This window comes from Pinus tabuliformis, chromosome 2_1 (assembly GCF_031772625.1).
Source record: "Pinus tabuliformis cultivar Carrire ecotype Pingquan chromosome 2_1, CPIR1, whole genome shotgun sequence".
In the NCBI taxonomy this organism is placed as follows: Eukaryota; Viridiplantae; Streptophyta; class Pinopsida; order Pinales; family Pinaceae; genus Pinus; species Pinus tabuliformis.
Genome location: NC_142299.1, coordinates 568,034,795 through 568,055,245, shown reverse-complemented (window position 1 = coordinate 568,055,245; position 20,451 = coordinate 568,034,795). Strand labels below are relative to the sequence as shown.

Sequence of the window (20,451 nt, the reverse complement as noted above, 5' to 3'; positions counted from 1 at the left end):
AAGTCTTCATATAATAATATTATACAGATTTAGTTGTGTGAAAAGACCATATCAAAAGCAATTATTGCAGTAAACACCCACCATTTATTTGTTAGAACTATTTTCTTCACAGTAGCCTGAGTTTGATGATATTGCAGGTTAAACACCAAATATAAATCCATGTAATGTCAAGGCTGCAAGTGATACTATGCTTGGGCATGTAAATAAAGGTTCAGCAATTACAAAGTCTATTACAAATTGATAAAAAAAGGCAAATCTGAAACAAAAAAGAATTCAGCTACTGAGAGTAAGTTAACATCAGTGGTAATTTCAGGTAAAACGTATAACATGGATATACAAGAGCATTGTGTGAATACAAATTTTGGGGTTATTGGTTTTCATTTAAATTAGAGGCATTTTAATTTATTTATTGTTTATTTAAATATTGAGTGCAATGCTATGTAGGGAAAGTAACATGGAGGATAATTGATGAAACTATTGAAATATCTATGTGAGAAACACTATATTATAGTGCAATGAAGAGGTAGTGGTAGAGGTGGGTTCTCTTTTGGTGCAAAGTCTATGCTATCAGCTGTGGAATCATCACATTGTCTTTGTTTTATATTTGTCATAAGATATTTGGTGTGTATTTAATATTTCTTATAAGAATATTTTATGGGCTCTATTTAATACTTTTCTATATTTTGATGTGCAGGATGCCCTTGATCGGTCGTGGGCAAATTTTGGGATTGCAGAGAAGATTCTGTGTCTACTATTTCTTTTTATTTGTTTTGTTTTTGTTATTGCTATTTGTATCTTTTACTATTGCTTGTTGTTTGTTGTTTGTTTTTTTTTAAAGTTATTGCTGTTATTTTTTTACATTTTTGAGCATGGCCCTGCTAAATTGTAGTTTGATATTTTGTTTTTCATGTTTGCTTTCCTTTGTTTTGTTTTGTTTTGTTTTTTTGTTTTTCCCACCTTTGTTCATGGTTTTTGTCTTCTCTTGTAAGAGTGAGGAAATTAAGGCAAGCATTAACAGAGCTGATGAAGATTCAACAGATGTAATGGGTAAAGATGAAGGAGGTATGTATGAGGGAATGCACTAGTTTGTTGCTACATAATTTAGTGGTTCCACTTTTTTTTAGTTGAACTCTTTTTCTACTTATTACTTGCTTTTAATTGAGTAGAGTTTGTAAATATGGATGAAACAAAACAAAAGTTTCAATCGAAGTTATGACCATACTAGTTTTCATCTATAATTGGGAGGGGTACTAAGCATTATGACCATACTAGTTTTCATCTATAATTGGGAGGGGTACTAAGCATTATGACCATACTAGTTTTCATCTATCATTGGGAGGGGTACTAAGCATTATGACTGTACTAGTTTCCATCTATAATTGGGAGGGGTACTAAGCATTATGACCATACTAGTTTTCATCTATCTATAATTGGGAGGGGTACTAAGCACTTTGTGCCACTGGAGGGCGTGGGCTTCTTATGTGTATTTGTAGATATGGATGAAACAAAATAAAAGTTTCAATCAAAGTTATGACCATACTAGTTTTCATCTATAATTGGGAGGGGTACTAAGCATTAAAGTTTCAATCAAAGTTATGACCATACTAGTTTTCATCTAATTCGAAGGGGTACTAAGCGTTAAAGTTTCAATTGTAGTTATGACCATAGTGGTTTTCATCTATAATTGGGAGGGGTACTAAGCATTATGGCCATACTAGTTTTCATCTATCTATAATTGGGAGGGGTACTATGCACTTTGTGCCATTGGAGGGTGTGGGTTTCTTATGTGTGTATTTCAATCTCAACATTTTTAGTAAAACATGACACATTTGTCTTTTCAGCTCGATAATATCTACAACTTTCTTATATGGCTCCTTCATGATTTTATGAAGGAGCCATCATGTACTTTGTCCATCTTTCTATCATAGAGGAATGCACGTTTGACAAGAACTTACCACAATCAAGCAGTATAATGAACATAAGCATCATGTACTTCTTCCATCTTTCTATCATAGAGGAATGCACGTTTGACAAGAACTTACCACAATCAAGCAATATAATGAACATAAAAAGATTTGGCCTCACACAAAGCTAGGAAAGAGTGCAACCAACTATGGTATGTGTAGGGTTTATGGAGGGGGTTTATTTTCTGCCATTTCTTCAATCAACTTTAGTTGGGCCTTAATTTGCAAACTAACCTATCTCCTATCTTGAGATGAAGCCTCATACCTCATCCTACATACATGTTTTTGCCATTCTTCAATCAACTTTCATTGGGTCTTAAGTCCACACACTATCCTGTCTTCAGACCACACAATAACCTAGGAACATAGACTAGCTAAAACCAAAGAGGGTCTCTAACTCTAACTAGACAAATAGGAGATGCAAGTGAACCTCAAAAGAAACAAACACATTAGAAGATTGAAACCTTGGCATTCTCTTCATTCTCAACACCTTGGCACTTCCTATCATTCTTCCATCTTGCCACTTCACACAATAATGTGACTTCTAGTGGCTAATTCTTGCAGAGGGTCAAAAAATTTCTATTCCATCTCTTGGGGTTAAGATCCATCATTGTCATATCACGAAGCTGCATGGTTCTTCACATTACTATGTCATGCTGCTTTGAGGTGGAGGTCCCACACATTTTTGCACTCCTGTACTCATGATAGGTGTGACTACTTCCAAGCTTTGCTACTTTATAATGTTCTCATTACCCTAGGCATTAACATTAACATTGTATGTATAAGAAACACTCTTAAAATAACCTAGGAATACAACAACTAAAATGGAACAACCTAGGAATACAACAGCTAAAATGGAACATGGTCTTTTACTAGACAACTGGGAGAAATAACTACGCAACAAAAGCATAAAAATGTTGAAGCCATTGCTTTATCTCCATTCTCAGACCTTATCCACATGCACTTGCTATGATGCTTCTATTATGCCTCTCCACATAGTAATGTGACTTCTAGCCATTAATATTAGGAAAGGGGAAATAGCCTATTTTTGATCCTTCTCTTTGCGGTTAAGATCCATAACCCTCGTATCATGAGGGTGCATGGTCCTTCCCTTGCGTGATTGTGATGGTTTGACATAGAGTGACCACATTTATGATTTATTTGCCTTCTTGCACTCTTGACATATTTCAAGCAAACAAATCAATTATTCATAATGAAGTTGGTTATAAGTAAATTTAATATTTAATAAGGCCAATTAAGTTCTCTTTGTAAAATTTGGAAAATTTCAGTTTATGATGTTTAATAAATGTATGGTGACATTTTTGGTCCCTCCCTATTGCTGGGGACTAGTTTTAGCACAATTTTGAAGGTATATTAGTTTGCTCAATTCGATCATCGGCAAGCCCATTATGGGAGCATCCCCCAATTATTGCATTCCATGAGGATTCATCCCTTTTAGGCATGATGTCAAACAAGTGCAGAGAATTATTTATTATCCCACAGTTTGCATACAAAGTAACGAAGCATTCCATATAGATATATCTGGGAAAATCTCGTTCTGATGACATGGGCATGAACTTCCTTGCCTTCTTTTAAGGCTCCTAAGCTGGCACATCCACTGACAACAGTGGGAAAAATGAATTTGTTTGATTTCATGCTAGCTAACAGCATTTGGCGAAAGAGTTTCAAGGCATTTTCGCCGTCTCTATTTCCTGCGTATCTTGCATTAATTGCATTGCATGAGACAACATCGCTCTCTGGCATCTTACCTAATATTTTAGATCTGCCAGACCTTTAAGCACATGGCTACCTCAAGTTATCCAGAATGCAAACAGCTGTAGGGTGAAGTCCATCATCTCTTACAAATTCTTTATAGATCTAACTCTTAATCAGAATGTCTTTACAGATTAAGACTAAAGATTACTGGCAGCAGATAACCTTATCCATAAGAATTTGCTGCTTTGAACACAGTATTCTGTTAATGATCGTTTTCCTTTGCAGCTTAGATGTGATAAAGACAGTTTTTCAAAACACTTTGAAAAACCATCATTTATCTTCTCACTTGTGACTTATGATTTCTAAATGCTAGGCATTTTTTGTTTGTAACTTTGTCCACAAGCAAGTACGAGAGTATTTTCTCATTTAGAAGAGCTCTTTCCTGGTCCGCCACTACCTTGGGTATGGGGGCTTTATTTTGAAAGAGAGCATGATTCCTGACCATACATATTTTCCTTGAGATGTATTTTGGGATGTGCTTCCATGCTTTTGCCATCATTGGTTTGTTGTTAAGTTTTTTGGCCATAGGATATTTTTCCATGAAAGGCTTAGTTGCCTCCAATCCTTTGCCCACTTGAATGCTGATAAAGACAGTTTCTTAAATAGACTTATTTTCAAAACACTGTGCAAAACCAATCATTTATCTTCTCGCTTGTGACTTATGATTTCTAAATGCTAGGCATTTTTTGTTTGTAACTTTGTCCACAAGCAAGTACCAGAGTATTTTCTCATTTAGAAGAGCTCTTTCCTGGTCCACCGCTACCTTGGGTATGGGGGCTTTATTTTGAAAGAGAGCTTGATTCCCGACCATACATATTTTCCATGAGATGTATTTTGGGATGTGCTTCCATGCTTTCACAATCATTGGTTTGTTGTTTAGTTTTTTGCCCATAGGATATTTTTCCATGAAAGGCTTAGTTGCCTCCAACCCTTTGCCCACTTGAATGCTGAGATCCTTAATGGTGTAGTTCTAAATATGTTCGGTGAAGAGACAAACTAAAAATAGATGTGGAGCAATTTCTTCCTCTGATTGACATAGAGTACATTTGGTGGGCACTTGATTACCCCTCTTTCAGAGATTTTCCACTGTCAAGATTCTTTTTTGCACCATAAGCTAGCAAAAAAAAAACTGATCTTAGAGAGGTAGTCTCCTTCCCAAAACTCTCTAGAAGTTCAGTGTAGGAGGGGGCTTTACTTCATCATTAAATGCAAACTCAAGCTCACTCTTAGTTCTTGACATGTCACAAGCATTTACACTGTCTGAAGGCAACATTCATTGTATTCTTTGGCATCGTTGCTACCATGACTGTGTATTGTTATTTCACTAGACATGTCAATAACTATATATTTCCTTTGCAATCTCTCTAGTGAGGGACAAATCTAGAAATACTAATTCCATACTGACTTTGCATACTGCTCTTTGGAGTATTTTTAGCAGTAACATTCACTACATTGCCCCTGGAATGAATCAGCCCTGTATTCCAATCTGCATTTTGTTGACTAGAGATTTCTCTCCCTTCCAGAACATGGTTATATATTTCATATTTAGTGGACACATTCACCACCTGGCCTACAAAGTCTATTCGCTCTCCATATTCTTTACAAGAATATTGACCAATTACAATATTCAGTTTAGGTTCACAAAAGGTTCTGTCATTGGAATCTCTGGCGTCATTCTCATGGTGACCCTGAATTGTTATTTCACAAGAAAGTGTCAGTAAAATGACTATTTCCTTTCCAATCTCTCTCTGAGTCAAGGATGTTGCATATTGCTCTAGAGTCTATGGAGTATTATTATCAGTAATGTTCACTATTTCCTTTCCAATCTCTCTCTGAGTCAAGGATGTTGCATATTGCTCTAGAGTCTATGGAGTATTATTATCAGTAATGTTCACTAAATTGTCACCAAAATGAGTCGGCATCATTCTCATGGTGACCCTGAATTGTTACTTCACGAGAAGTGTCAGTAAAATGACTGTTTCCTTTCCAATCTCTCTGCGAGTCAAGGATGTTGGAGAGACATGTTAAGTGCCTGAGCTTCCCTCCATTGAAAACACTGAATCCTCTCTATAATAATCACAACCATTGTGTTAACCTCCACCTTGGTATTTAGTTTGACTTGTTGAATCTAGTGTTGCAATAGCACTGGAAATAGTCTCCATTACTGAAGACTCTTAAGCGAATACAAGCATTTTGTATACCAGTTCCATTTGCAAATTCTGCTACAAAAGGAATAATACGAGGAGTCTTGTTGTTTCCTGGCATTTTCTGGTGGCAAAAAAGATGAATCCACTACGTTATCAGATCCCATCTGAAGCTTTAGTTTTGCATCATTATCTTGACCTGTAGGAGAAACTTTTGAGTTGCTACTTAGCAAATTGTTCCCCATTTTCTTATGTGAAAGTCTCAAACTATGCTCAAAAAGAGAAATGAAAACTTCACCATTGCTTTGACTAACATGTGAAATCACTGAAATGCTATCCTAAGAATAAATATTCAATGATAACCTAATTTTATCAACCTCTGTTTTGTCAACTTCATCCCTACCAATGGATTTCTCAGCCACCACCAAGAGAAGTTGAAAATTTAGCCTTTGATCACACATAATGAGTTTAGTGTATTGCCTTCACAAGAGCTGCATCCTAACAAAAAGGCTTGGCTTCACATTGCACAATATAGTATAGACTTACCGACATGAAAGATGCCACAACTTGATCTACTCTATTGCAACTTACAATCAGAAAGATCAGCTACATGAGTTTGTTGAAAGAGGCTACATATGGCCTATATCATTTGATGATTAGAAGGTTGATAAATTAGCAATTCTTGGCAATCCTTTATTGTGTCATTTTAGGGCTGAACAAACTCATGTCATATGCAATATACTAGATAGAAGATGCTAACAAAACATCCTTAAAGCTAAAACTATAGTGTGTCCGTGCCATTTTTCGAAGCACAGTTAGCAACAATCATTATATCTGTTGTATAGGTTTCATCCTTAAATTTGAACCTTAAATGGTTTGACGAGATACCCACTAGTCAAAACATGGACCTGTTTCAAATAGTTGACACGATATATGCATAAGTCACTCTATATATTTAAGGTTATTTGTATACCACTGAACTGATCTTTGTGCCTAATGAACTTGCTGTGGATATACACCACCCAGCCTACAGGTTTGATTCTCTCTCTATAGATTCTTTACAAGAATCCTGACCATCAACAAAATTTACTTGAGTTTCACGTAAATTGCCACTCTCTACATGCTTAAATGATAAGATAGGTGTTGTCATTACATGACCATCCACACTCAACAAAATGACCTCCAAATTACCATTTTCAACTTTTCTTGAGTCTGAAGTATCTTCAAAGGTGGAAGATCCATATTTTGAAATCATAAACACTATTGCCAGAAAGGAGAAAAGCATCAGTTTGTGGGGTATTTCCTGCAGAGACATCTTAAGTGCCCGAGATTCCCTCCATTGAGAGCACTGAAGCCTCTCTATAACAATCACAACCATTGTGTTAACCTCCACCTTGGTATTTAGTTTGACTGGTGCATATTTCTCTCTGGAGTATTGACACAATATGTTATGATAGACGTTTCAAATCACCAATAGACTCTGGGATAGGTACAGAGAAGTTGTCATGGAAATGTTGCTGAGTATTTGTAGTGCTAACTAATGAACAGTAAATGCAGCAGTGAAATTGTTCCCCCCTGCAATATATGCTATTTATTCCAAGACTATATCGTTTAACTCACAACCTATCTAAATTGATGACATGCAGCAATATTGCCTTCACAACAGCTGCATCGTAACAAAAAGACTTGGCTTCACTTTGCACAATATAGTATAGAGTCTATATACAGACCAACATGAAAGATGCCACAACTTGATCTACTCTGTTGCCAACATGCAATCAGAAAGATCAGCTACATGTCTTTGTAGAGAGGGACTACATCTGGCATATATCATTTGATGATTAGAAGGTTGATAAGTTGATAATTCTTGGCAATCCTTTATTGAGCCATTTTAGGATGTTTTGTCAGCATTTTCTATCTAACATATTGCATATTGCATCTTCTATTTCAGCCTTTCTAGCCTGCTGGTGCTTCTTCCGGCAATCTTTCCGGATGGATGGCAAACTCTAATCCTACTGCTGCACACTCTGCTGGACCAGTGTCACTTGCACCACCTCCAAATGTAGGTGAGTTTAATTTACTATATTTTGTAAAATGCTCTTTGGTAGGCTAACACCATGTTATCTCTTGGAAATATTTCATGGCATGCTTGAATATTATTGAGTAGGAACAGTGGAATAAGAGATAATAGTTGAAGTGGGATGATTTAGTAGGCCCTTTTCTGTTCATATATGTGAGAAATATTTTTCTTTTTTCTATAACATGAGTTTTCCAAATAGAGCATATTTTGACTTCTCATTCTTTGAATGGCATCAACTGCTTTCCTAAAACGACCTAGGACTCCACCATCAAATGGTCCTGCTGTAGACTATCAATCTGCTGATTTTGAACACCTCATGAAGCACATCCGGGGTGGTCAGTCTGAGGAGGTACATACAGAGCGTTAATTAAGATCGATATTTGATTATATAATGGATTGAAATTGTCTGTGTGCAGTCCATGTGTTCATTACCCTTAATTGAGTCACAGCTTAATGCTAAATTCTCTTTTACTTTTTGTTTGTTTCAAGTTTCTTGGCTTTTCTACCAGGTCCATTGACTGTTGTATGTGTTCGATTTTGAGTAGGATTTGTTAGTTATTCTACAGGGAATTGCTTTTCTACAAACTAAGAATGCTTACTTTCTAATTGTAGGTGACCTACCCAGGCCCTGGTCCAACTCATCCTCTTAACATGTACTCACAAGATGACTCACTAAAGACTCTGGCAAGAACTTTCAATCAGGGTTCAAATTTTATGAGTATGGATTTCCATCGTCTGCAACAAACAATTCTGCTAGGTGATTTCAAACTCCATTCAAGACAATTCTTCATTCAAATAAATTCCTAAAGTCAATTTGGAAGATGTAACTTCTATCTTTGTAAGTATGTTTACGCTGGCTAGTGGTTCAAATTTAGATTGTTGGCTTTATCGATCAGTTGGAACAAATGTTGGTGACAAAGCAATTTGGGAAGTGGCATCTCAAGAAAGATTAGCTTGCAGGACCTTTAAGCTTTGGGAAATTTTGGCCTGTTCGATTTCAATGCAAGTAGATGATTTTTTCATAAATTAGTTCTGTAATTTAAATTGGGAAAATTGTACATCTATGAATTGATCTTGAAAAGATTTTAGAGTTCTTTACTGGAGTTGATCATTAGCACAGGCCTTAGGTAAACTCTCATAGGTGTTTTTTTATGTTTTCATAGGCTGCTCTTGTGAAAGATCCAGCTGTATCAGTGAATCTTTGTATTTGGAGCCCAGATGGGCAGTCCTTGGTAACTTAATCTATACCCTGTTTACTTTAATAAGATGTTTTGATATCATTTCCTTCTTTATACAACAATGTGAGTGATTTGTAATAATGCCATCTACAGTGTCTCTGGTCTCCTTTTGGTTGGTTGCACACTAATACAATGGTGTGCTATTCCCTCTATTCAGATACTGACATGCCTGTATTCGTGTTATATGATTTGCTTTTTCCAAGCATATAGTTCACATATATTCTTATACTATGGCAGGCGATTTACATTGTGTGAAGTTACATTGCATATTCTATTTGTGTTTGATGATTGGCTTCCTGTGAATATTTTGCCTTGTGAGAAATACTTTATTGCACTAAAGATGATGGATTATGACTCTTTGTTTGTATGCAGTTTATTTTTTCTACAACTCCTGATGGAAAGATCAAAGCCTGGTTGTATGATCTTGCGGGACCTAGGATGGACTATAATGCTCCGGGCCTATGGTGCACTACAATGGCTTACTGTGCTGATGGAACAAGGTAAAATGGTAAACTTGGAATGGTGTTTAGTTTGTAAAGTGTCTTCATGTGGATCTGAGTTTTACTTTCTTCAATTTTCTATATCTTCGATGTCAAGACAATGCCCTTTCTAAAGTATATACTTTTTTGTATTTTTTATTAGGCTCTTTTTTGTAAAGATGGTGATTCGTACCTGGTTGAGTGGAATGAAAGTGAGAGAAGAATCAAGCGGACATATTCTGGTTTTAGGAAGCGTTCCTTAGGTGTTGTGCAATTTGATAAAACCAGGAATAGGTTCTTGGCAGCTGGTGATGAATTTCAAATAAAGTTCTGGGACATGGATAACACCAATATCCTGAGAACAATTGATGTTGAGGGTAGTTCGGTAAGAAGTTCTTTTTGAAGATGAGGATTGAATTTCAAATAAAGTTCTGGGACATGGATAACACCAATACCCTGAGAACAATTGATGTTGAGGGTAGTTTGGTAAGAAGTTCTTTTTGAAGAGGAGGATGGCTTATTGTTAGAGTTTGAGAGGTAATGATTTTGAGGAAAAAATGTTTCAACACATTATTTAAAGTTTTCTTAATCACATCTCAATGTATAATCCTTGTGTTATTTTCCAAAAAGTTCCATTCTTGTCCTAGCCTTTGTTTCAGTAAAGATGGTTCCCTGTTGGCAGTCACAACGATCTTAACCAATGCAGAGGGATTTTGCTTGGCAACAAAGGTAAATTGCTTCATGAACATTTACTATATACATGCACTGCTAATTAATGCTCCTAATTAATGGTAAAGTTTAAACTCTAACTAGATCATTTTTATTATGCAGACTTCAATTGTGAATGCCATGTCCTGTAGTCACTGCTCTTGGTTCCCTTCCCGGTGCTTGAACGTTCACAGAGACTTCCACCTGCAGTGTCAATGACCAATTTTGTAAGAGCTTTCTCCTAGAATTATTTCTTTAGTCTAGAATATTTGTCCAGCCATATTCAGTTTAGTTTGTCACATATATCTTATCAGCGTCTAAACTTTCACTCCATATAGCATAGGATTTTGTTTTTCCCTTTCAAATGCTCTATTAGCCATTATTTCGGCATATCGTTTATAGGAATAGGATGATAGGATCAGTGTATTCTTACAATTATTTGACACTCGAGACAACATGTGTACAAAGTAGTATAGGCAGCAGTGGGACCCCAGATGTTAGACAAAGGCTTCTAAATGAGTTTACAGACAAGAGCAAGAATTGGAAATTGACTTAGATCACTGATTCAGGTCAGTGTAGGTCTCTCAGGTTACCTGATACAGTGCATGGAAGCAAGGTATGCAATCATCCTTCTATTATTGAAAACACTAAAAGTTGACATACATTACACTTTTTTGTTCTACAAATTCTGTCGATATTGATCCAAACAAGTAATGTGCTATTTCTTGCAGGTAGTAAGACTGATATACACCAATTCCGGTGTTGCTCTTTTAGCACTGACATCCAATGCTTTCCATAAGCTATGGAAATGACAGCGGAGTGACCGGAATCCATCTGGAAAGGTGGGGTTCTGTGGTAGTTGTTTGCTGTCCTTTTATTTTAGCTTGTTTTATTTATTTATTTGTTTGTTATACTTCTGGATATATAATTTGCAGCTGTATTTTATGTAGTAATGATCGACAAGGAACTAAGAGTTATTATTTTATTCCACGGTCTACAGCGAGTATTCCACCACAGATGTGGCAGCCAGCTAGTGGGATTGTTATGAATAATGACATTGGTGATACAAATCCAGAAGAAGCCGCTGCTTGTATAGCTTTGTCTAAGAATGATTCCTATGTGACGTCTGCTTCCGGTGGCAAGGTCTCCTTATTCAATATGATGACATTTAAGGTAAGAAAGCCTTCTACCTAAAGAACAGTCTCATTTTAATGTTTCCGATGATATATATAATTCCAATTTTGGTACATTGGTTTTCTTAGGGGTTTATTCTCTAATGTCTCACCTGTAAATATAACTGTTGTGCTTTTGAACTTTCGACTTTCAAATTATGTGGTGTTAGAGTTGGTATTTTCTAACGCTTAGGGGTTTATTCTCTAATGTCTCACCTGTAAATATAATGCTTAGGGGTTTATTCTCTAATGTCTCACCTGTAAATATAACTGTTATGCTTTTGAACTTTCAACTTTCAAATTATGTGGTGTTAGAGTTGGTATTTTCTAACGCTTCCTTTTGAACTTTCAATTTTCAAATTATGTGGTATTAGAGTTGGTCTTTTCCAAAGCTTCCTTTTCCAAGGAGCTAGTTTAGTTCAGGGTCACTCTAGAAAGTTCTTGTGTAATGTTCCTCACTATAGGCTAAGATTCAAAGGATCCCAATTATCCGAATCACTGGTTTCATGACATGCTAATTAGTGATTCGTTGCTGGTTATGACAACTTTTATGCCACCTCGTGCAGCCACTTTTCTGGCTTTCCACCCTCAGGACAATAACATCATTGCAATAGGCATGGAGGATTCATCAATTCAACTATACATTGTTTGAGTTGATGAGGTGCTACTCGTGAATATATCTTTGAATTTAAAATTCTTATCATTTTTCTTCATTGTGCCCTTTTACCAAAAATGACCTTATACAGGTGAAAACAAAGCTCAAGGGCCACCAAAAGAAAATCACAGGCCTGGATTTTTCATATGTTTTGAATATTTTGGTATCTTCTGGAGCTGATGCCCAGGTATATGGTGTCTTTTATTATTATATATAGTCTGACTCCGTGATGTTCACTTTAAAGCTTACACGAAATTTACCGAGTAGAAATGTCACAACCATGTCTTTTGGCAGTTATGTCTCTGGGGCATAGATGGGTGGGACAAGCGAAAGTCAAGAGTTGTAATTGTACAGCCAGGAAGATCATCGCCCCCTGTCGGGGATACAAGAGTACAGTTTCATAATGATCAAATTCACTCGTTGGTTGTGCATGAGAGCCAGCTTCTATATATGATGCTTTCGAGTTGGAGCGCTTGTGCTATGTAAGTACTTGTAAGTGTCTTGAATTCAAACATAGACAGTTATATAATGTCGCTTACTTTCTGTATCTGATTGAATGACCTATGGTTGCATTGCAGTGGTCTCATGATTCCCTATCTGCTCCTATTTCAAGTGCCATAAACTCATGTGACAGCGTCCTAGTTTATGCGAGCTTTTGTGATGATGCAGTTGGAGTGTTTGATGCAGAAAGCTTGAGGCCTCACTGTCGCATTGCACCTTCTGCATATGTAAATGAACAGGTAAATGGGCTTTTTCATTCTATCAAAGTTGGTACATCTATTTTTCAGATTTGGCTTTTGACAAGGCATATTATGATTTAATTTTTTGTTTTGTTATTTATGTAGCAGTACTGCCTATCCTTTTTCAAGTGCCATATGCTAATGTGACAGCGTCCTAGTTTATGCGAGCTTCTGTGATGGTGCAGTTGGAGTGTTTAATGCAGAAAGCTTGAGGCCTCACTGTCGCATTGCACCTTCTGTATATTTTCCATTGGGAATGAACAGGTAAATGGGCTTTTCCAGTCTATCAAGGTTGATACATCTATTTTTTCGGATTTGGATTTGGCTTTTGACAAGGCATATTATGGTTTGATTTGTTGTTTTGTTATTTATGCAGCAGTTCCTTCTGTATATTTTCCATCGGGAATGAACAGGTAAATGGGCTTTTCCAGTCTATCAAGGTTGATACATCTATTTTTTCGGATTTGGATTTGGCTTTTGACAAGGCATATTATGGTTTGATTTGTTGTTTTGTTATTTATGCAGCAGTAACGCCTATCCTTTAGTCGTTGCATCAAATCCATCCGAAGCGATTCAATTTGCTCTTGGAATGACAGATGGAGTTCATGTTATTGAGCCTTCAGAGTCAGAAGGGAAAGTGGGTGTTGGACCTCCCCCAATGATGGAACTATCGGATCAAATCAAACATTAAGTAACCAAGGTTCGGAACCACCCTCAAGGTAGTTCAATGGGAACATAAGAACAATTTGAAGTACACTGTACCACGGTGTGTTTACCGACTGTGTCTTGGCAGTGAAATGCCTCACTTGTGTTCCAGTTTTTGAGGCATGCTATCAAGATTGTAATTTTCATCAAATATTGTTCAACACTGTAGGAGGTTAAGAAACTGTAAATGATATGAAGATTGTAATTTTCATCAAATATTGTTCAACACTGTAGGAGGTTAAGAAACTGTAAATGATATGTAAATGAGTATGTAGGTGCAGTCCTGGTCCATATATTTTTTTCCAGGTCGTGTAAAAAATGAAAGTCTGTCATTGGAGCATAATACATGAATGTCCTTTCTGAGGGTTTCTCAGTGTATTTTTAAATTTGTACCACATGAGCTTTTTTCATATGTTCATGTGCATTCAGACAAACCTGGTCGATGCGGAAGCTTTGTCAGACTCTGGGGAATAGTATATTTATAAATTGAATCAACATTTTTGATTTTTGGGTTGACATTAACTGAAGCTCAAATTGAAGTAATTCAATTGAGAAAACATTAATTATGCATGAGTTTCTGCAATTGACTCAATGAGTTTCCTTCCTGGTCGATGCGGAAGCTTTGTCAGACTCTGGGGAATAGTATATTTATAAATTGAATCAACATTTTTGATTTTTGGGTTGACATTAACTGAAGCTCAAATTGAAGTAATTCAATTGAGAAAACATTAATTATGCATGAGTTTCTGCAATTGACTCAATGAGTTTCCTTGTTTGATGACTATTGTTTGAGCATATTGATACATATATTTCTGTCAAGGAACATATTGATACAGATATTTCTGTAAAGAAAATTGAGAGAATTCTAGCTATTTATGAATTCTATCTGCTTTAATAACATGGAGAGAATTGAGAGAATTCATGAGTGGATATCTTACTGTAAACTGGCAGATTTTGATTTTCATTGTCGTTTAGCTGGGAAGCAATTGGATAAGGTCATTATGCATGAGTTTCTGCAATTGACTCAATGAGTTTTCTTGTTTGATGACATATTGATACATATATTTCTGTCAAGGAACATATTGATACAGATATTTATGTAAAGAAAATTGAGAGAATTCTAGCTATTTATGAATTCTATCTGCTTTAATAACATGGAGAGAATTGAGAGAATTCATGAGTGGATATCTTACTGTAAACTGGCAGATTTTGATTTTCATTGTCGTTTAGCTGGGAAGCAATTGGATAAGGTCATTATGCATGAGTTTCTGCAGATTTTGATTTTCATTGTCGTTTAGCTGGGAAGCAATTGGATAAGGTCATTATGCACGAGTTTCTGCAATTGACTCAATGAGTTTTCTTGTTTGATGACTATTGTTTGAGCATATTGATACATATATTTATGTCAAGGAACATATTGATACAGATATTTATGTAAAGAAAATTGAGAGAATTCTAGCTATTTATGAATTCTAGCTGCTTTAATAACATGGAGAGAATTGAGAGAATTCGTGAGTAGATATCTTACTCTAAACATTGTTGTTAGAATATAGGAAGCAATTGAGAGAATTCTAGCTATTTATGAATTCTAGCTGCTTTAATAACATGGAGAGAATTGAGAGAATTCATGAGTAGATATCTTACTCTAAACATTGTTGTTAGAATATGGGAAGCAATTGGATAAGGTATTCTAGCTGCTTTAATAACATGGAGAGAATTGAGAGAATTCATGAGTAGATATCTTACTCTAAACATTGTTGTTAGAATATGGGAAGCAATTGGATAAGGTCATTGTTGTTAGAAGATGGGAAGCAATTGGATACTACTTTAATAACATGGAGAGAATTCATGAGTAGATATCTTACTCTAAACATTGTTGTTAGAATATGGGAAGCAATTGGATAAGGTCATTGTTGTTAGAAGATGGGAAGCAATTGGATAAGGTCATTGTTGTTAGAAGATGCTTAGCAGTCAAATTAGTGAGATTTTAAAAACATTCAACTGGAAGCTTTGATACCATCTAAAGGTCTGAGTGAAATTTTAAAAACATTCAACTGGAAGCTTTGATACCATCTAAAAGTCTGCTATGCCACGTTTTGATTTACTACCCATTGTTTCCTTTTCTCCACTCGTTGCTTTATAGTATACAGAACTTTATAGTATACATAACTTTGTTTCCAGCACACATCAAATGGAAATAATGTCCACACACCAAATGGAAATAATGTCCTTGTGCTCAGTCACCCTTTAGTGGATGCTCTTCGAGGGTTAGAGTCACCCTTTAGTGGATGCTCTTCGAGGGTTAGACAGAAAAAAATGTCGATTACTTAATTGATAGGGTCAAATAAGATTTTTTTATTGCTCATGAAGATGAAAGTTAAATTTGCATGATCATGAATCAATACTTTCAATTCATGGTTAATTAATATTTATTTCTATGTCATGTGTATGTTATTCATAACCTCTAGGAATGAAAGGTGGAGGGGTTTTCTTTTTCATGAAAACAAAATATCCATGCAAGTTGAGTTGTGGTATTGTTATGAGACAAATTTTGTGTAGAAATACAAGATAGATGCTTCTCAGGCAAAAATCAAGAGAGACAAATTTTGTGTAGACAAAAATCAAGATAGATGCTTCTCAGGCAAAAATCAAGATAGATGCTTATAGGAACTGAAAAACTTGATTTAAAGATAGTTGTTTCAATGTAAGAATCAAGATAGATGCTTATAGGAACTGAAAAACTTGATTTAAAGATAGCTGTTTCAATGTAAAGAAGGGATTGCAAATAAGTGAGTGCACATAATAAATAGAACAACACAATAAAACGTTAAAATCATCAATGTTTACTTTGGTGTTAGGCAGACACATTTTGCCACTGCGGTAAATGGATTTTATAAAACGTTTGACCATGCACAGTTGCATGTACAAAGAGTTATAAATGCAAATCCTTATGCATGCGTAGTAGTCCACGGGTTTCTGGTTCATTTAATTTGAAGTGTTTTTCCTACAATTCCTTTTCTCTAGAGTTTGATAGTTTGTCAACCATACAAAAATATTATGTAGTTTGTTGTAATTTATATTTGAATTTTGTTGTAACTTATACTTGAATTCTCTAGACTCTGTATATTTGAATTTTGTTGTAACTTATACTTGAATTCTCTAGACTCTGATATTTTGTCAACCATACAAAACTATTATGTAGTTTGTTGTAATTTATATTTGAATTTTGTTGTAACTTATACTTGAATTTTGGTTGTTCACTCCGTCCCAAAACTTAAGGGGTTGTAGATTATGAATCATATGTTCAAATTTAATTTGAAGTGTCGTTCCTACAACGCCTTTTACTTGGTCTAATATGTTGTCATTCGTGCAAGACTGTGATGTAGTTTGTTGTAATATATATTGTCTAGCAAATTGTGAAATTAGACTCATCTATAAAACTGATTGTGCTTGTTCTGATTGTTCGTTGCAACCTATTTTTTTTTTGTTGATGCTTGTTCGAGGGGTTCCTGGCGTGTGTATCATATTGATTACTTTACTATGCACTGATTATGGTTTATTTCTCTTTAGTGCCTTTGGTTATGGTCCTTTCAAATGGTTGAGTAGAATTACTGGACAACGTTCATGGATGATTTGTATTGATATGCAATTAAGATGTTATTTTTTTGAATTTTACATTATATCGGGAGGTTGCTTGGAAGATTTTTGAAGTTGACAATGTAATATATGACTTGTAGTGGCAATTCTTGTTTTAGAACTATGGCAAGGCTCATGGATTATTTGTATTAATATGCAATTAAGAGATTATATTTGGATTTGTATATTTAAATACAAATATAACATTAGCTAAATACCTTGACTATAATTCATTGTAGTTTTCATAGTGTTTCAGTGCTGCCTCTAAGTTATTTCGTGCATGTAGGTTGGACACAGACCGAGACGATTGATTCATTGATGCACATATCGAGGTATATGGATTCTATTACCGAGTCTCTTTGCAAAAGAGTTCGTATCACATGTTACCTTCACCATGCCTTACATTGATTGTTACATTTCTAAAGACAACAAGAGGAACTGCTCCTCTTATTGGATTGAGGCCATATCATTAATGTGAGGACTTCTTTCCAAAATATATTATTTCTCAAACATTAATGCCTTTTTGGTTATGAACACAGAGAATCATTAAAATGGTCCTCCCTTATTGACAATGGTTTTGATTATTTTAAACTACAAACCTTCTGCTAAGCTCTTTTCCATTTCTTTGTAACACAAAAGGTATTAGTGACTGATAATACCTTCAGAAACAATTAATTTGTCAAGAATATCATAATTAATGGGACAATTCATTCCATTTCACTGAGTTCAAAAATTAATTATGGTTCCATTGCTTTTAAAATTGTAGAGTTGTATAAAAAGGTTGTTTGTTTTCGCTGCAAGATGTATAGAAGAATGATACGTTCTACTTAGAAAGATGACCAAGGTTTTTGGCATTGTTACGAATTTTAACTAAATGGTTGAGTGCTACCAAATCAAACTTTTCCCTACACAGTTTTGAGCGAAAAATTTTGCTACCACCAATTTCAACTTGGATTGGGCATCACCAAGTCTGATGCCCGGGTTCTAGTCGGTCTCAAACTCTTGCCTTTGAGTTCTTTTTGGCTTTTCATAGGTTTTATGAGGTTAACGTGCATTTCTGTGGAGTGATTTTATGGATCTTTTAATGGCTATGAATTGAAATCCTACCCTCCCGCATTGTTGAGTGTTTTGTAACTATGGTTTCTAGCTATTTCCATTTCCATCTACCTTAGAAAAACACTGCACCTACTCGCAATTATTAGATACTCCATCTAATTTTCTAACATTTTGTGTTCTTCATTTTATTGTGTCTTCTTTTTAACTTTTTAAGGGTGTAATTAGATTTTCGACACATTGCCTTTTTACCTTCTTTTGATGGGGTAATTTTTGTAGAAATTCTTTGTAGATTAAAAAATGCTCATGTAATTTACTAAAACATAAAACTTGAATCTACTCTACTCAATAGCGGAAAGCAATTAACGATGGAGAAATCACATCAACATGAGATAAGATTCAACACATACACAGATTTATATAGGGGAAAACCACTGATCAAAACCCCTACCTATATGTATTGCATTAATAAGAAAATAGAGAAGAAATATAATTCTTGCTCAAGCTTGAACAACCTCTGCACTAGTTATTCTCTCTTTGCCTCACAGACTGACTATGGCCAATACTTAACCAATTTTCTTGCCTACCAAGCTTCCATTTTCGTGTTCTGTTCCTTGAAGAATTAACCCCTATTATTTAGGGAAATTGCTCATTGAGAATTGCGCAATTCTTGTAGGCCCTTCTTTGACTGCATGCACCACCTGTACAACTTGGAATAGTCTACAAATGATAGTACATTGCCCTTGAACTCCAATCTCAACTGGGTAACTCGAGTTATCTGCATGCATCAATTATTTTGGGCTGATTGATGAGTTAACTAGTTGATCACTAAGGTACACACCCCACTACTGGACCCTCCACTAGTTCTCTAACAGTTAGAACTAGTTAAACTCACAATAACTCAAATTAACTGAAATAGATTGCTATAAATTAGCAATCAATCATACTAAATTGAAATCAAGTGTCTCCAACTCGAATTAACTAAGTTAACAGAGTGACAAGTGCCATGCCACCTTAATTAACTACATCCAAGTATTTCACTAAAATTGAAATTCGAATTTTAATCTAGTTTGACCAAGGCAAAGTCAAAACTAGATTTTCTTGTTGCATTTTCAACAGTGCCTTCGAGCAAGAAAGGGATTATCTGATACCCCGATCATGCCTCTATGGAACTCGAATTTTCCTCTTGACAAAGCCTTTGTCAAAATATCTACATCTTGTTCCTTTGTAGGAATGTATTCCAACAACATGATCCGCCTCTACACACAATCCTGTAGATGGTGATATTGAATGTCGATATGCTTGGATCGATCATGAAATACTAGATTCTCAGAGAGTTTGATACAACTTTGATTATCATAGTAAATCACAGTAGGATCCATCTTCTGACCAACTAACCCAACAAGAATCTTTCTCATCTAGATAGCCTCATACGCTGCTTGACTTGCAGCCATGTACTCTTCTTCTGCTGAGCTGAGTGCAATAGATCTTTGCTTCCTGTTGTACCAAGAAACCATTATTGACCCGACACTGAAAATTCCTCCTGATATGCTCTTCCTGTCTGATGAACTCCCTGCCCAATCTACATCTGTGAAGCCTTGCAGCTTCATTCCCTTTGTTCATTTGTACCAAAGACCAAATTGAGTAGTGCCTCCGAGGTATCTCAACACATGCTTTTCTGCCTTCCAATATAGTTTGGTTGGATTAACCATAGCTTGGCCAAGCTGGTTAGTTGCATAAGACATGTCCGGTCGTGTTTTCACCAAATGCATAAGTGAACCCACAAGCTGCTTGTAAATGGTAGCCTCTATTATTTCACCTAAAGTAGGATCTTCTTTCCTCCAATTCCCAGCTAAAGGAGTCTCCATGGGTTTGTTGCTCTCTATGTGGAATTTATTCAGTATCTCGTTGGCATGCTTTCCCCGCGAAACAAACAATTCCCCATCTCTTTGCCATACTTCCAAACCGAGGAAATAATGCATGAGCCCCATGTCCTACATCTCGAATTCTCTTGCAAGATCCTCTTTGCAAGATTTGATCAACTTCTCATCATCGGTTAAAATTAAATCATCAACATATAATATAATAATCAATAATTTTC

At 35.7% G+C, this 20,451-nt stretch overlaps 2 protein-coding genes across 6 annotated transcripts; both read left to right on the top strand.

The window, feature by feature from the left end:
• The first annotated feature begins 145 nt into the window (after positions 1-145).
• Positions 146-9,705, top strand: LOC149201696 (protein TOPLESS-RELATED PROTEIN 2-like). Of its 2 annotated transcripts, XM_089402988.1 has the most exons (9): positions 146-286; positions 445-535; positions 695-1,062; positions 7,531-7,732; positions 7,836-7,946; positions 8,223-8,313; positions 8,577-8,721; positions 9,128-9,196; positions 9,575-9,705. In XM_089402988.1, the coding sequence occupies exons 4-9, from the start codon at positions 7,722-7,724 to the stop codon at positions 9,595-9,597; spliced, it is 450 nt and encodes a 149-aa protein (XP_089259114.1). In that variant the 5' UTR covers positions 146-286; positions 445-535; positions 695-1,062; positions 7,531-7,721; the 3' UTR covers positions 9,598-9,705. The 2 variants fall into 2 exon arrangements, with proteins under 2 accessions (XP_089259114.1, XP_089259115.1); XM_089402989.1 differs by lacking the exon at positions 7,531-7,732.
• A 149-nt stretch (positions 9,706-9,854) lies between these two features.
• Positions 9,855-13,814, top strand: LOC149201695 (topless-related protein 1-like). 4 transcript variants are annotated; one of them, XM_089402987.1, is made up of 11 exons: positions 9,855-10,410; positions 10,513-10,616; positions 10,861-11,005; positions 11,121-11,231; positions 11,390-11,562; positions 12,308-12,403; positions 12,511-12,698; positions 12,795-12,956; positions 13,062-13,220; positions 13,333-13,369; positions 13,482-13,814. In XM_089402987.1, exons 5-8 carry the CDS (start codon positions 11,407-11,409, stop codon positions 12,835-12,837), a joined length of 483 nt encoding a protein of 160 aa, XP_089259113.1. In that variant the 5' UTR covers positions 9,855-10,410; positions 10,513-10,616; positions 10,861-11,005; positions 11,121-11,231; positions 11,390-11,406; the 3' UTR covers positions 12,838-12,956; positions 13,062-13,220; positions 13,333-13,369; positions 13,482-13,814. The 4 variants fall into 4 exon arrangements, with proteins under 4 accessions (XP_089259113.1, XP_089259111.1, XP_089259110.1 ...); XM_089402985.1 differs by having other exon boundaries at positions 11,340-11,562; positions 13,065-13,220; XM_089402984.1 differs by having other exon boundaries at positions 11,340-11,562.
• The last annotated feature ends 6,637 nt before the right edge of the window (positions 13,815-20,451 follow it).

Coding starts and splice junctions, on each gene's coding strand:
- LOC149201696 (XM_089402988.1), top strand. Junction 7,947..8,222: donor CACTTGCACCACCTCCAAAT/GTAGGTGAGTTT, acceptor AAAACGACCTAG/GACTCCACCATCAAATGGTC. Junction 9,197..9,574: donor GCCCAGATGGGCAGTCCTTG/GTAACTTAATCT, acceptor GTTTGTATGCAG/TTTATTTTTTCTACAACTCC.
- LOC149201695 (XM_089402985.1), top strand. CDS start 11,176: ATGCTTTCCATAAGCTATGGAAATGACAGCGGAGTGACCGGAATCCAT. Junction 12,404..12,510: donor CTTCTGGAGCTGATGCCCAG/GTATATGGTGTC, acceptor GTCTTTTGGCAG/TTATGTCTCTGGGGCATAGA. Junction 12,699..12,794: donor AGTTGGAGCGCTTGTGCTAT/GTAAGTACTTGT, acceptor GTTGCATTGCAG/TGGTCTCATGATTCCCTATC.